Consider the following 15,385-nt stretch of genomic DNA (forward strand, 5'->3'; position numbering starts at 1 on the left):
GGGAAATTCCTGAGTGTAGAACCAGGAATAACACCTGTGCATCACCGGGTGTGACCCAAAAAGCAAAAGAAAGAAAGAAAGAAAGAAAGAAAGAAAGAAAGAAAGAAAGAAAGAAAGAAAGAAAGAAAGAAAGAAAGAAAGAAAGAAAGAAAGAAAGAAAAAGAAAGAAAGAAAGAAAAAGAAAATTTCATTCCCCTACTCATCCTGCGGGCCAGCCCAGCCTCTGGGGGGCCCCTGTGCCCTTCGTGTTCAGCTCCAGCGGGACTGAGTCAAGAGGAGTGGTTCAAGACCTCTTTGGCTCTGGGGGGACTGTCTGGAACAGAATTGCTTAAATGAAGCACCAGGTGAAGCACCAGACATCTGTCGGCCCCCCTGGAGAAGGCTGAGGGGTCCCGGGGAGCACAGCTACTTTGCCCGGGGCCTGGGTCTTTTTCTCCCCACTTTTATGGTACTTGCCCCGCAGCACGTGGGCTGCTGCCGGGACCCTGTGAGTTCTGGCCGTGAAGACAATATCTGTATCCTAACTCTCTCGGGGTTTGAAGTTTTCAGAGAACCCAGCCATATAGGGAGAGACATTCCTGCCTCTGCCTCTCCCCCTCCCCACTCTGGGTCGCCCACAAGGTCCCGGTTCCCACATCCCGTGGAAAGGCAGAGACGGGTAACACCGGTGTAGACAGCATTCACCACGTTGCTTTATTTCATCAGTGCCCCATTTTTAATGGATTCAGGCCAGCACCCCAGAGTCCAGGACTCAGTTCCCAGGAATGGCTCTTAGTCCTATGTTCCGAAAGGAAAATGTGTTACTGAAAAAAAAAAAAGCCTTCGGAGTAGAAAATATGAACAATCACAGGGGCAGGGTGTCATTCTATGCAACAACTGAAATGGGACTGTGTAGGAAGGATCACAGGTCGGGAACCTGGAGCCTGAGGGCGAGTCTGGCTCCGCCTCGAACTAGCTTTAACCTTGGGCACAACGGTCAGCGCTGGACGTCACTTCCCCAATCGAAGCACGGAGCACCCTTCACCAGTGAGGCGCTGTCCACAGGCGGATCCGAACAAGACACCTGCACCTCGGGTCTGGGACAGGTCACCGATGGCATCTATTCCCTTTCGGAGGGAAACTGAGGAGGGTCAGGGGGAAGTCCCAAGACGGTGGATCAGGCCAGACCAGCATCCCGGGCCATGCTGTAGAAGATGCCTCTGGCAGCGATCAGGTGGCATGGAGAATCAAACTCCGCTACCGTCCCTTTGTCCAGAACCAGGACCCTGGCCGAAGCAAAGGAAGGATCAGGCAGGCCCATCAGCCCAGACTCCGCCTCTGAGCCCCACCTCGCCTTTCTGGGGACCGTGAGACCCCGCGGTGACGCCAGCCCTCTGCGTCACGCAGCCCATTGGCAAGGCGCGTGCTCACCAGCCGGGTTATTTTAGCTGCTCTGGTTGCTCTCCTGGCAAATTTGAGGCGGTTTCTGGGATCAAATACGAGGTCCTATTCATCTCTCCTGGTCGGGGCTCCGAAAGCCTTCCCTAATGAGCCCTTCCCCTGGCCGGGGTCAGAGGACCGTGTGCTGGGCCCCGGGAGCTCCCGGCTGCTTTATGCCGGCTCACAAAGGCACAGCGGGAGCCCCGGCCTCAGCCAGGGCTGACCCCAGAAATCTGGGACTCTGCAAGACTGGCTGTTGCCACCACGTGGGCCCCCCTCTCCGCTCCCATGCACACACACAGATACACAAATGCACACATAGTATACAAGTGTGCATACAAATGTGTGTGTGCATGCTTACACACATACACACACTCGTGGGCTGAGGATTGAAATGTCCTCTCGGTATGTGTATCTGTGGACTGGAGCGATAGCACAGCGGGTACGGCGTTTGCCTTGCACACGGCCAACCCGGGTTCGATTCTTCCATCACTCTCGGAGAGCCTGGCAAGCTACTGAGAATGTCCCACCTGCAAGGCAGAGCCTGGCAAGCTACCCGTGGCGTATTTGATATGCCAAAAACAGTAACAACAAGTCTCACAATGGAGACGTTACTGGTGTCTGCTCAAGCAAATCGATGAACAGTGGGACGATAGTGCTACAGTGCAATGTGTATCTCTGTGTGTATGTGTGTCTATATTTGTGTATGTGTATGTGTCTGTATGTATGTCTATGTGTATTTGTGTCTGTGTGTGTCTGTATGTGTGTCTGTATGTATATCAGTGTGCCTGTGTGAGGATATGTATGTATGTATGTATGGGTGTCTGTGTGTCTGTATGTGTGTGTCTATGTTTGTCTGTGTGTATGTATGTCTGTGTATCTGTATGTGTATCTGTGTTTATGGGTGTATATCTGTTTGTGTGTCTGTCGGTGTGTGTGTATGATTGTCTGTCTGTGTGCATGGGTATATGTCTATGTGTGTAAGGGTATATGTCTATGTGTAAGGGTGTGTGTATGGGTGTGTGTATGGGTGTCTATGTCTGTGTGCATGGGTGTGTGTCTATGTGTGTCTGTGTCTGTCTGTGTGGAAGGGTGTGTGTCTATGTGTATATGAGTGTATGTGTGTCTGTGTGTATGGGTATGTGTCTATGTGTTTGTATGTCTATGTATGGGTGTGTGTCTGTATGTATATATGTGTCTGTGTCTGTTATGTGTAGGGGTGTGTGTCTGTGCATGTGCATCCGTTGCCTGAAATGCTCAGCCAAGGCAGGACCAACAGTGAGCTGGGCCTCAGCCCGGCAGGTCCGGGGGGCTCCCCCCACCTGGGGAGCTGCTCCTCACTGGGTGTGGACCGTATCAGGGGCTTGCAGGTGGGGTCAGGGGAACAGGTTTATGGACGCCACCGCCAAATTGGGGGCAGCAGCCACACCAGGTGGTGCTCAGGGTTTATTCCTGGCAGTGCTTGGGGAGAGTGCAGGGTATACTGAGGCTCGAACCCGGGTAAGTCTTGTGCATGGCGTGCTCCTCCCCACTGCACTATGGCTCTGTTGTTCCTCCTGCACACTCCTTCAGCAGGGGCTTGCTGCCATGCTGCCTCTTCTGGCCCCTCTGGTCTCCCCTGTCTGCAAGGGCCCACTCACACCTCCCCAGGCAAGCTTCTGAGGATGAGGTCCCCCAGGGTCCTTGAAGGGGGACCCAGGGACGAAGCGAGCATCTCCCAGGGCACCATGCACTGGCTCTCCACCACTCCACAGCAGCCGAGACACATTTCCGGGTCTGCTGAAACAGGACCCCAGAAGCCTGAGCAACCGCCAGGCACACGGGCGGCCCTCGGGCCTCCCTCTGACACCTGACCTCCTCAGCAGAGCGGGGCCCCACCAGGGCAGGCACCTCAGCATCACCGGAACCAGGCAGCAGAGGGCCCCGAGGGAGGGCAGCATGCAGCCCCCTCCCCTCGCAGTATTCTAGGGGCTCCCAAAGCCTCTGGTGTGTCTCAGAAAACAGCCCTGCCTGCCCCTGGTCCAGGACTCAGGCAACCTCTCCTCGGCCGGGCCTCTGCCCCGCACTCACTTCCCGTGGGCCAGGGACCCCGCCCCGCCCGCCCGCAGAGCCCACCTGTCATAGTCCATGATGGTGTGGAGGCGGTGGGCGATGGTCAGCACCGTGCAGTGCTCAAACTGGCTGCGGATGACAGCCTGGATGAGCTTGTCCGTCTCCAGGTCCACGGCAGCCGTGGCCTCGTCTAAGACCAGGATGCAGCTCTTACGGAGCAGGGCCCGGGCCAGGCACACCAGCTGCTGCTGACCCACGCTGCAAGGGAGGCAGGCCATCGTCTCAGCGGGGCGCCTGCCGCTCTGCCCTGCTCTCCCCCCCCCCCCCCCGCCTTCCGGCCACATCCTTCCCGTGATGCAGGACAGCCGTCCAGCTCTGCAGCCTGAGCCCGGTCCTCCTGCTCCCGGCGTGCAGACGGGGACCCTGAGGGGCCTTGGGGACAGAGCCAGTGTCTTACACGGGGACAGCCCCAGCCCGTTTCTGCGAGCCCTTGGCCTCCTCTTGCAGTGACACCTGGTACTACGATGGCCCTTGGCTTCACTGCATTCGTCACACCTTAGTCAAAAAGCACCCAGGGGCCGGAGCCACAGTATAGCAGCTGGGGTGCTTGCGCTACATGAGGCTGATACAGGTTTGATCCTGAGCATCCCATATGGTCCCCTGAAAGGGCCCCTGAGTGCAGAGCCAGGTGTAAGCCCTGAGCACCACTGGGTGTATCCCCCACCTCGCCGAAACAAGAGAGAAAGAGAAAGCACGTCAATGCCTCTCCTGGCCATTCCTCTGTGTATGGTCTCAGAATTAAGATGGGCTTGTAGTTCTGGAGGGTGGGGCCAGGGCTCTGTGGTGGGTGCAGAGAAGGGCCCTAACAGGGAGGACCTCAGTAGCCCCCCAGGTGTGAGCCCTGGAATGCAAACGCTCTCCTGTAAGCCAGAGGCAGGGAACAAAGCAGGCTGTGTTCCCCGGGGCGGGGCGGGCCGGGAGGATGCAGCACCCCCTCCCCAAGGACAAATACCTCCGTCCTTTCCCAAAGGGGTGAGTCACCGCAAGCGCATGCCTGCCCTCACGCAAAAGCCAGCCGCTCTCCTTGGCCCGGTCCCACGGCTAATGAAGGCGCTGGCAGCAGAATGCACCACCACCTCAGCCTCCGGGCTGATTTATGGGGGGACCGGCCCGGACGAGACACAGCCTCTGCTCCACGTGGCGACCAGCTCCGTGGGGGAGGAGGGGAGCCAGGGAACCAAGGGCTCCCGCCGGGGGAGGTGTGACGGCACGTGGGAATGAAGAGGGGGCCAGGTCTGGTGAACCATGCCTGCCCACCAGTGACCCCAACACAACGCTATCAGTGGACCCAGAGAATGCACGTTCAAACATCCAGGCTGTGGGGGAGGCTGGGAGCGATGGCAGCGAGGCACCTAGGAAAAGTTGGGGGCGAGACTCCCCACTTTCGGGGCTAGAGCATTGGCCTTGCGCGCGGCCGACCCGGGTTCGATTCCCAGCATCCCATACGGTCCCCCAAGCACTGCCAGAGGTAATTCCTGAGTGCAGAGCCAGGAGTAACCCCTGTGCATCGCGGGTGTGACCCAAAAAGCAAAAAAAAAAAAAAAAAAACCAACTCCCCACTTTCTGGGCCAGGGAGATAGTACAGGAGTTACGGCACATTGCATAAGCTGATCCCTGGCGTGGTATATGGTCTCCCGAGAACCGTACCAAGTGTGATCCCGGAGCACAGAGACGGGAATAAACCCTGAGCACCACCAGTGGGGCCCAACCCTTCCCCCTCTAGTAAAACAAAACAAAAACACAACTTTCTTCAGCGCCTCTCCTGCCCCCTTTGCTCATTGAGCAGCTTGAGGCAAATCATTTCCTCCTCTGGAAGCTTATTTCTGGGCCACGGGACTGCAGTAAAGATTTTTTTTAAAAGATACTGGGAGCCAAAGGGCTTTTAACATATTAAATGATGTGCAAATGTAGGTTTTTTTGTTTTTGAGGCCTGCAGAGTCCCTGGATAAGGACTCAGAGAGTGGTTGGAACACTGGAACAGAGGAGCAGGAGGGGAGCAGGCGGGGGATGCCTCCAAGGACTCCAAGGGGGGGTGGCTTCTCATGGGGGGCTGGGCTCCCTCTCCAGCAGGAAGCCGCCCCCCTACCCCCCAAGAGAAACAGACGTAGTAGAAAGGCAACAGAAAGGACAAACATGAGGAGCAGGAGAGAGAGATAGAGAGAGAGCACTGAGGGCAGGGCGCTTGCCTCGCACACAGCTGGCTTGGCCTTGACCCTTGCACCCTGTACAGTCCCCCAAGTGCTGCTGGGACGGAGTCTTGAGTGCAGAGCCAGGAGCAAGCAACCCCTGAGCACTGCAGGGTGTGTAAGCCAAGTTTCGGCATCGCGGCTTATAGCACTGCTCCTGATGGGGTTTCACGCCTGACCCCGCAGCGCGCAGGACCCTCTGCCCTCCCTCGGAGGGGTCACTTCCCTCCGACCTGGTCCCAGGGTTCCTGTCCCTGTCCCAAACTCCCGCCCCTGCCAGCGGCAGGCTTCCAGGAGGAGCAGAAGATCCGTCCTCGTGTCCTTCCTTTCTTTTCATGGGTGTGGGAGGGAGGCTGGGGGCAAATGAGGGAAGAGAAGAGGGAGCTTAGGGGGCGCAGGAGGAAGCGCCCACCAGCCCTCCCTCGCACCCCGCCCAGAAAGCCCCCGTCTCTCAGAAGGCAAAGGGGAACTGTGGGGCTTGCTTTGCTCGCTCCTGAGCTGCGGAGGAAACTCCGTGTGCCAGGTGCATGGAGGATGCTCCCCCAAGGCACTGCATCTCTGTCCCTTCCCCACCCACAGGCAACCGCAACCCGGGTGCCGGACCACCTCAGGGGACCCAGCACGCACTGAGGTTAGCCTTGGCCCCTCCGGCTCCTGGCTCTCCTCCCAGACCCGCACACCTCTGCTGGCGGCGACTCGGGCCTCCACTTACTCATCTGCAAAGTGGGGCCACCATTGGGACCTAGGGGAGGGGGCCATGGGACAGTGCACACAGGGGTCCCCGGCTGCCCCTGGGGGTGCAGAGGGCTGAAAGGCTGCCTGCGTTCTTCTCATGGGGTGCCAGGTCCTCTGCTCCCATGGCACGCCCCTCCCCGCCCCCCTGGCCCCGAATTACCTGAGGTTCTCCCCACCCTCCTGGCACTGGAATTCCAGGCCGGCCGGCTGGGAAGCCACGAAGTCGCGCAGGTGGCACAGCTCCAGGACACGCCAGAGGGTCTCTTCGGAGTAGGCGCTGAAGGGGTCCAAGTTCATCCGCAAGGTCCCCGAGAACAGGAAGGGCTCCTGGGACCCCAACAAGGACTCAGAGGGTGTCAGCTGCAGCTCCCAGGGGGGAGTGCGGGCCCCAGAGTGAGGGGGGGAAGCGGAGCTCTCCGGCACCCCCCGCCCCCCAGGCAGGCAGCCGCCCCCGCACATAAGCGGCATCTGCGGAGAAGTGATAAGCCGGGTGCTGCCAATCAGGGCCCCGGGCGACATGAAACCCAGCCGCTAATCTGGTGCTGAGCCAGCAGGAACGAAGGGAAGCCTCCAGGGGAGCAGGAAACGGGAGACCAGGGCCCAGGGCCCAGAGCGGGCGTCCAGCGCGCACGGGCCTGTCCTCCTGGTCCCCATCTGCTGGCCCGGGCGGCTGGAGGGCCAGATCCCCTCCAGCCAGGGTAACCTCTGGCCCTTTCAAGGCTCCAAGGCCGGGCTGGGCGTCCCCGACCCCCCAGCCCCCCAGGGCCGGTGCAGAGCCGGCCGCCCACCTGGGGGATGACGGTCAGCCGGGACCGCAGGTCGTGGAGCCCCAGGTCGGCCACGTTGAGGCCGTCGATGCGGATCTCGCCCTGGGTGGCCTCCAGGATGCGGAACAGGCACAGGGTCATGGACGACTTGCCGGCCCCCGTGCGGCCCACGATCCCCACCTGGGCCAGCGGGCGGGCAGCGGGCGGTCAGCTGGAGGCTGCGGCGAGTGGGCGTGACCCGCCGTCCCCACCCCCACAGGCCCCGACCCCCAGCAGCCCCCCGCCCGGGCAGCGTCCAGCCCCGCGGCACCTTCTCGCCGCCGCCCACGCGCAGGCTCAAGTCCTTCAGCACCAAGTCCAGGCCGGGCCGGTAGCGCACCGAGTAATTCCGGAACTCCACCTCGCCACTCGGGGGCCAGCCCGAGGGGGGCCGGCTGCCCTCCACCACCCAGGGGGCCTGGCCCAGAGGAAGGAGGGTCCTCACTGGGATGAGCCTCTCCCCCACCTCCCTTCTCAGCCTCCCTCTCCGCTCCCCGCTGCACACGGCCCCGCGTGGGTTTGGGGAGCCGTCCCCACGTGTCCCCGTCCTGCCCTCTCCTGCTGACCCACTTCTGAGCCACCCCTCACGGCCTGCCTCGACTGTCCCTCTCGTCATCTATCCCGTGTCTGCTACCCCAAGACAGTGCGAGGGTTCCAGCGCCAGCTCACGGGGTCCCTGGACCCTTGAGGCGGGCATTCTAGCCCAGGGGTCAGGCAGACAGCACACACGCAAAGCCCTGAGTGCTGAGAAATGCCAGGTGTTGTTTGGCACAGGGCAATCAGGGAAGACTTCCTAAGGAAGGGACGGAGGGCTTAAAGACTTAACCAGAACCATAAATGTTGACACTCCTAAAACCACGTTTCCTCAGCTACCATAAAAATAAAAATGTGTTCGCCTGCAGAGATAGTACAGCAGGTGAGGCCCCCAAACCTGATATAAAATTTAAAAAATATACACAGGGGTGAGCTGGAGTGATAGTACAGTGGGTCGGGTGCTTGCCTTGCACATGGTTGATCTGGGTTCAGTCCCCGGCTTCCCATACGGTCCCCAATGGGATGCCAGGAGTGATGCCTGTGCCCAGAGCCAGGAGTAACACCTGAGCATTGCCAGGTGGGTCTCCTTCCCCTCCCCCCAAAAAATGTGCACGGGGGGATGAATGGGAGTTCTTGAGCATTTTGGTGGCGATGAGGTTGAGGTCACTGTGTATATAACAAGGTCACATATGCCACACCATCATAAACACATTACCTTAGCACTGTAGCACTGTTATCCTGTTGCTCATCAATTTGCTCAAGCGGGCACCAGTAACATCTCCATTGTGAGACTTGTTGTTACTGTTTTTGGCATATCGAATACGCCACGGGGAGCTTGCCAGGCTCTGCCGTGCGGGCGGGATACTCTCGGTAGCTTGCCGGGCTCTCCGAGAGGGACGGAGGAATCGAACCCACGTCAGCCATGTGCAAGGCAAACGCCCTACCCACTGTGCTTTATCGTTCCAGTCCAAACACATTACCTTAACTATAATAAATTAAAATTTGCGGGGCCTGTACCCGGCTGTGCTCAGGGCTTAGTCCTGGCTATGTGCTCAGGGATCAATATTTGGTGCCAAGGATCAAGCCCAGGTCAGTGCCCTCCCCGAGGTCCTAGCGCTCTCTCGATAACACATCAACCGAATGTGTTAATAGGTCTCTGTTGTAGGGCGGAGCAGAGCAGGGACCTGCCGTGCAGAGGACACAGGGAGTGGGACCAGGATCCAGGGCCACGCAAGGCCATTTTCAGGATGAGAGTTTTCCAGCCTGAGAAAGAAAGAACCACAGCAGGGCCGTCCACAGAGAACAATTTTGTGATTTGATGTCTTTTTAAAGGATCCCTCTGGCTGCTAAGAGGGGAAGGGAAGGTGGAGACAGGAAGAAGTTGGAAGGCTGTTAAAATTAATTGGGCATAAGATGATGGCGGCGGCGGCGGCGGCGCTGCCGGCTTCGTGACAGGCTGGATTACACGCCTTGGGATGCTCTGTTCAAAATGAAAACCCGTGGGGAAACCCAGGTTCAAGGCAATTATAAATGGGGCCGGGGCAGTAACCTAGCAGGTCAGAGCACCTGTATTGCATGCAGCGACCCGGGTTCAATCCCGGGTACCTCTATGCTCCTCTGATTCCCCCACCAGGAGCGATCCCTGAGCACAGAGCCAGGAGTAAGCCCTGCTGGGTGTGGTCCCAAGACAAAGTGAAATTAAAGCGATTATGAATGTCTAGGGACCGCATTAGAGCGTTAGGCTGGGAGCTTGGGGGTGTCCTTGGAACTGCCGTCCCTTCAAGAAGGGGGGAGGGGGGCGTGTGTCCCTGCCCAGGAAGGCAGCTCTGCTTCCAGGCAGGACAGACCGGTGGGGCAGGACCGCATACACAAATGGGGAGGTGCTGGAGGAGCAGGTGCTGGACAGGAAGAGGGGGGGTCTGAGGAAGCTGGTGGGGGGTATGGCAGTGATGGGGGGGAAGGGGGGCGGAAGGGAGGGGCCTCAGGGCCGAGGTGCTCTTTGTTCTGTCTGAATTACAGGAGGAGAGAACCGTGTCCCCTGGGCTGGGACCAGAGGGCACTGGTGGGCCAGGGCAGGGCACTGAGAGGGCCAGGAAGCCAGAGGCGGGCAAGGTAAGGAAGAAGGGCCGACCATGTATATTAACTTTGGTGACTGGGGGCAGGGAGGGGTCCACTCCCAGTGGTGCTCAGGAACCACTCCTGGCCCTGAACTCTGGGATCAGTCCTGGTAGGCTCTGGGGGCCATCTGGGGTACTGGGGATCAAACCCAGCCGCAGGCTGCTAAGCAAGTGCCTTACTCGCTGTACTATCTTTCTAGCCCCACTGACCGTATTTTATTTTATTTAGTTAATTAATTAACTTTTTGCTTTTTGAGTCACACCTGGCAATGCACAGGGGTTACTCCTAACTTTGCACTCAGGAATTACTCCTGGCGGTGCTCAGGGGACCATATGAGATGTTGGGAATCGAACCCAAGTCGGCCGCGTGCAAGGCAAACGCCCTTGTGCTATCGCTCCAGCCCCCGGCGGTGCACAAGGGTTACTCCTGGCTCTGTGCTTAGGGATTACTCCTGACAGTGCTTGGGAACCATATGGGAGGGATGCTGGGAATCTGAACCCGGCTCGACCGCGTGCAAGGCAAACGCCCTACCCGCTGTGCTATTGCTCCAGCCCCCCACCATCCGTATTTTAAAGCAAGATTACTAGGGATCAGAGGAACGGGACAGCGGAGGAACGGGACAGCGGCGCAAGGGGTCTGGCATGTCTGGGATGGAAGGAGGAGTCCGACCACTCTGGCTTGAAGATGGGAATCGACAGAGGGAGCAAGACCCATCAGGGAGGAAGGGGGTGTGAATGAAAGTCCAGCAAAGAACAAATAGGAGCACTGGACTCTGAAGCCAGGAGGGACATTTCCTGTCATTTCCAGGTAAAGGAAAGGGGCTCAGGATGTGGCTCTGGGGTCATCCTTTCCCCCCGCCACCCCAGCACTGCAGAGCGTGCCTCAGGGGCCCCCAGTGCTGGGACCAAGCATTGGCCCACTGGATCTGGTTGGACAAATAATGTTCCAAGTGCCCTCCTTCCCCCCACTAACTCCAGGAATTAACAATAAAGTTAAATAAAAGAGAAAGAAAGAAGGTGAAAGGTACACAGGGAGAATTAAAAAAAAATCATGGGGGGGGCAGGTGTGTGAGGGGGTTGCTTGTGGGACCGTGTGATGCCAGGAATCCAATCTGGAGCATGCTGGAAAGTATGCACTTTAGTCCTTTGAATCGTCTCTCAAGTCCTAACAGAACTGAGAGTCTAGGCTGGGAGAGATGATACCAGAGGTAAGAAACTGGCCTTGCCTGTGGCAGACCCTAATTTGAATCCCTGTCACCCCAGACTGTCCCCTGAGCACAGTCAGGATCACCTCTGAGCACGGAGCTAGGATGAACCACTGAACACTGTCAAATGAAACAAAAACAAAAAATGAAAAAAAAATAGAGGTGGATAGAGTGATAGCACAGCGGGTAGGTCGTGCCTTGCACACGACCAACCCAGCATCCCATATGGTCCCCTGAGCACCGCCAGGAGTAATTTCTGAGTGCAGATCCAGGAGTAACCCCTGTGCATCGCCAGGTGAGACCAAAAAAGAAAGAAAAAAAAAAAACAGAAAATCTGGATGTAGGGGAGGTCAATGGGCTTTTCTTGTCCTCACTGAAGTGTTGGGTGACGTCATAGACTGAACGCAAGAGAGAAAAGGCAAGGGTCTGAGGAGAAAGATGCTTTGGAGCAGGGAACACGGGTTCAGGAGGCAGAGGCAGAACACCCTCTGTGGCACGCGCTCACCCAGCGGGGTAGACTCCGATCTTTTCCAGCACCCTGGGTGGAAGGCAGTAAGATGGGATTCCGTGGTGCGGTCTCGTGGTTGAGGTGTGCGTGATGGGGGAGGAGGGGGAGCACAGAGGAGTTCAGGCCACACGAGCCGACGGAAAAGGGACAAAGGCAGGTCATGAGAGTGGGGGTCTCAGGTGGGAACAAAGCATGCGACAGCGGAGGGCTTGAAACACACATGTTGGGAATGGAGATCTCATGTGGTTGCAGGGGGTGCTGGAGAGACAGCACAGCAGGTAGGACGCTTTCCTTGAATGCAGCCGACCCGGGTTTGAGCCCCGGAATCCCATGTAGTTCCCCAAAGTCCCCAGGACTGATCCCTCAGTACTGAGCCAGGAGTAAACCCTGAATACCGCCACGTGTGGCCCCAAACAAAAAATGAATAAAGTGGTTGGGTGGTTGGATGTGGGGGCCAGAGAGATAGCACGGGGTTGATGTGCTTACTTTACGTGGGACTGACCCAACTTTATCTCTGGCACCGTATGTAGTCCACTGGGCGCTACTCGGGGTCTTTCCTGACCACAGAGCCAAGAATAACCCCTGAGTACCGCTAAGTGCCCCCCCACCCCAAAGAAAGAAAGTGGCTGAATGTTCCAGAGCGATGGTGCAACTGGTTGAGCAGCCTTTGCACTCAGGGGCCCTGGGAAGGATCCCTGGCACTGCATTGTCCCCTGAGCACTGCTGGGAGAGAACTCCCCTCCCAGCACTGAGCCTGGAGGAGCCCCTGAGCACTGTGAGGCGTGACCCCCAGGTTAAAGAATAAATAAATCAACAACCCAAACTGAAACAAAATCAAATCCAGTGAAAGTGGCTCCTTGCCCTGGATGTCTCAGAGACGGTGAGGCCTCCAGGCACGCAGCTATCTGAGGTGTGGCCACAGGAGGGAGAGGGGAGGAGAAAGTCAAGCCCCCAAGGAGAGGGGAAGTCTCCCCCCACACCATGGCAGTCTGCCCCCTCTCTGCTCCTCTAAGTGGGCCTGCGGGGTTGAAGTCCTCACTACCCTCTTCACCCCAGAACGGTTCCCCCTTCTCTGCCCTTGATGTGTGTGCCCCCCCCCACCGCCCTAGAGATCCCGCCGTCCACAGCACAGCCCTGCCCTCTGGCCGACTCTCACTCAGTCCATCTCACTCATTCAAAGCCTCTATGCCTCCTAGCTTCTACCTCTGGATGAAGAGAAATGAAGGAAGGAATGATGGGGTCACCAGAGCTTTTGCCTTGGGGGACAGAAACAGGCACCCCAGCACCCTTCTCCAGCTATGCCAGACTCTCCTTCCCCCAGGCGCTTCCCAGTACCCACCTCCTGCTCGGTCTTAGAGTACTCCTTCACTCTCTCCACAGACACGATGTTAGAGTCCAGGTCGGACACCATTCGGAGCATCATGTTCAGATAAAATGTCACCTGGAGTGACAGTACAGTGGGTAGGACATTTGCCTTGCTCACAGCCAACCTGGGTTTGAGCCCTGGCATCCCATATGGTCCCCCAAGCACTTCCAGGAGTAATCCCTGAGTGCAGAGCCAGGAGTAACTCCTGAGCATCACTGGGTGTGGCCAGCAAACAAAACAAATTAAAAAAAAAAACAATCATAACAGGGTTGGAGAGGTAGTGAAGTGTTTGCCTTGCATGTAGACAACCCAGATGGACAACCCAGGTCTGGCCATCCATGGTCCCCTGAGTACTGCCAGAAGAGATCCCTAAGTGCAGAGCCAGGCGTAACCCCTGAGCATAACCCAAACCAAAACAATGACAACAAAAAGAAATTCTGATCGACTTCAGGACACTCCCATAGCAGTGACTTGCTGCATCTATAGGCTGTCGTGGGCAGGGCGGCTCCGTCTGGCCTTGGGACCGATCTCACATTTCCAACAAGATGATTCTTATGATACCCCTTTCCTCCCCAAAGACATATTCCCCTTGCATTACAATCACTAGAGGAGGGAGGGGGCCTCCACGCTGGCTGTGAGCTCAGAGTCCTGGCAGTGGCCCGGTGTCCCAGGTTTCTGTCTCTGTGGTGGCCCCGCCAAGACCTGCTCACCTGCAGGGCGTAGGCCACAGAGAGGCCCACCACCCCCGGACTCAGGGTGCTTTTCCCAATCACAGCGAAGAGAGCGGTAAAGAACACGACGCAGGTTCCCACGAACTCCAGCCGGGCCGACAGCCACCTGTGGGCCCCGACAAGAAGGTGGGGGGTGGAGGGAAAGGGGCCGGAACCCAGGACACCAGGGGACCCCCACGGAGCCCGCCCTGGTGGGGAAGGGGGAGCTCCGGACCGGTTGGAGACAAAGTTGGGGTAACAGCTCCTCTGGTTGGTGTCCACCTTCAAGTCATTCATGGCCACAAAGTCCTGGCTGCGGCCAAAGGCCCGGATGACGCTGGTGCCTGTCAGTGTCTCCGAGAAGTGGGAGAAGATGGGCGAGCGGCTGACGGACTCCAGCCGCTTCAGCTGCCGGGATGTGGCCATATAGAAGCGCTGGTGGAGGGTGGGGAAAGCTTGGGGGCAGGACCTGGGAAACCCTAACTCGCTTATCCTCTGAACCCTTCCGCATCCCCGCTCTGTCACCCTCCCAGCCAGCCCCATGTCCCCACGAGAACTTGCTCCCTTCCCCTTCTTTTTTTTTTGGGGGGGGGGTCACACCCAGCGATGCATAGGGGCTACTCCTGGCTCTGCACTCAGGAATTACTCCTGGTGGCCGTATGGGATGCTGGGATTCGAACTCGGGTCGGCTGCATGCAAGGCAAACGCCCTACCCGCTGTGCTATCGCTCCAGCCCTCCTTCCCCTCTTGTAAGATCCAAGACTTAGGGTGCTGATGGAGCTCCGTGAATTCAATCCATACTTTCCTTCCGGCCAGTTCTGCTCAGTTTCCCAGGCCCTCTCCTCCAGGAAGCCTCTCCTGGATTCCTGCTCAGTTCATGCATGACCTCTCAGCCTCAGGAGATAGATAGGGGGAGATGGTTTCCAACCCTCACCTTGCCTGACCTCCTAAGTCAGGAAGATGCCTATCTCCATGTAGGGGTGCCAGTAATATATTCACCCTAACTTTTTTTCTTTTTTACAAAATTTGCAAAAACAGGGGCTGGAGTAATAGTATAGCCAGTAGAGCATTTGCCTTGCAGATGGCCGGGTTCAATTCCTGGCATCCCATATGGTCCCCCGAGCACTGCCAGGAGTAATTCCTGGTGAAGAGCCAGGAGTAACCCTTGAGCATCACCGAGTGTGACCCCCTCAAAAAGTTGCAAAAACAAGATAGCTCTGTATCCTTTGCTGGTTCCCACCGCTCTCATTGCTCCCGCAGCAATGCCCAGGGGTTGCACACAAGCTCAATCACATTTTTGGTTGTGGTGCTTGTGCATGTGCTTCCTGTGGGTTGCACTCTTGCTGGCTGTGCACAAGGGCAAGTGCATACCTCATTTTGGAAGTTTGGGCCACACCTGGTGCTACTCAAGGGCTATTCCTGTCTCCGTGCTCAGTGATCATTCCCAGTGCTGCTCGAGGGACCACAAACGGTGTGTCAGGGGTTAAACCTGAATCAGCCGCACACAAGGTCAGCACCGTAACCCCTGAACTGCTTCTTTGACCCCACTGGCACACCTTAGTGTGACTTACTGCTTGGGTGGGCACACTTTGCTGTGGGGCAAGGGTCCCAAGCAGCAGAGATGCTGTGGGACACTCAGAAAATGGGCAGCATCAGGGGTCAAGCTTGAAGTCAAACCATGCTACAA

At 57.6% G+C, this 15,385-nt stretch overlaps 1 protein-coding gene across 1 annotated transcript in view; it reads right to left on the minus strand.

The window, feature by feature from the left end:
• Positions 1 to 722: 722 nt before the first annotated feature.
• Positions 723 to 15,385, minus strand: part of ABCC3 (ATP binding cassette subfamily C member 3) — a 45,413-nt gene continuing 30,750 nt past the window's right edge. The window contains exons 27-34 of the mRNA XM_055132232.1: positions 13,934 to 14,133; positions 13,699 to 13,825; positions 12,962 to 13,063; positions 7,530 to 7,676; positions 7,241 to 7,399; positions 6,613 to 6,779; positions 3,535 to 3,729; positions 723 to 1,265 (exon numbers count right to left, since the gene is read on the minus strand). Of these exons, the coding sequence (XP_054988207.1) occupies positions 1,157 to 1,265; positions 3,535 to 3,729; positions 6,613 to 6,779; positions 7,241 to 7,399; positions 7,530 to 7,676; positions 12,962 to 13,063; positions 13,699 to 13,825; positions 13,934 to 14,133 (1,206 nt within the window). The 3' untranslated portion in view covers positions 723 to 1,156. The remainder of the gene's footprint in view (positions 1,266 to 3,534; positions 3,730 to 6,612; positions 6,780 to 7,240; positions 7,400 to 7,529; positions 7,677 to 12,961; positions 13,064 to 13,698; positions 13,826 to 13,933; positions 14,134 to 15,385) is intronic.

Source organism: Sorex araneus, chromosome 3, assembly GCF_027595985.1.
Source record: "Sorex araneus isolate mSorAra2 chromosome 3, mSorAra2.pri, whole genome shotgun sequence".
Classification (NCBI taxonomy): domain Eukaryota; kingdom Metazoa; phylum Chordata; class Mammalia; order Eulipotyphla; family Soricidae; genus Sorex; species Sorex araneus.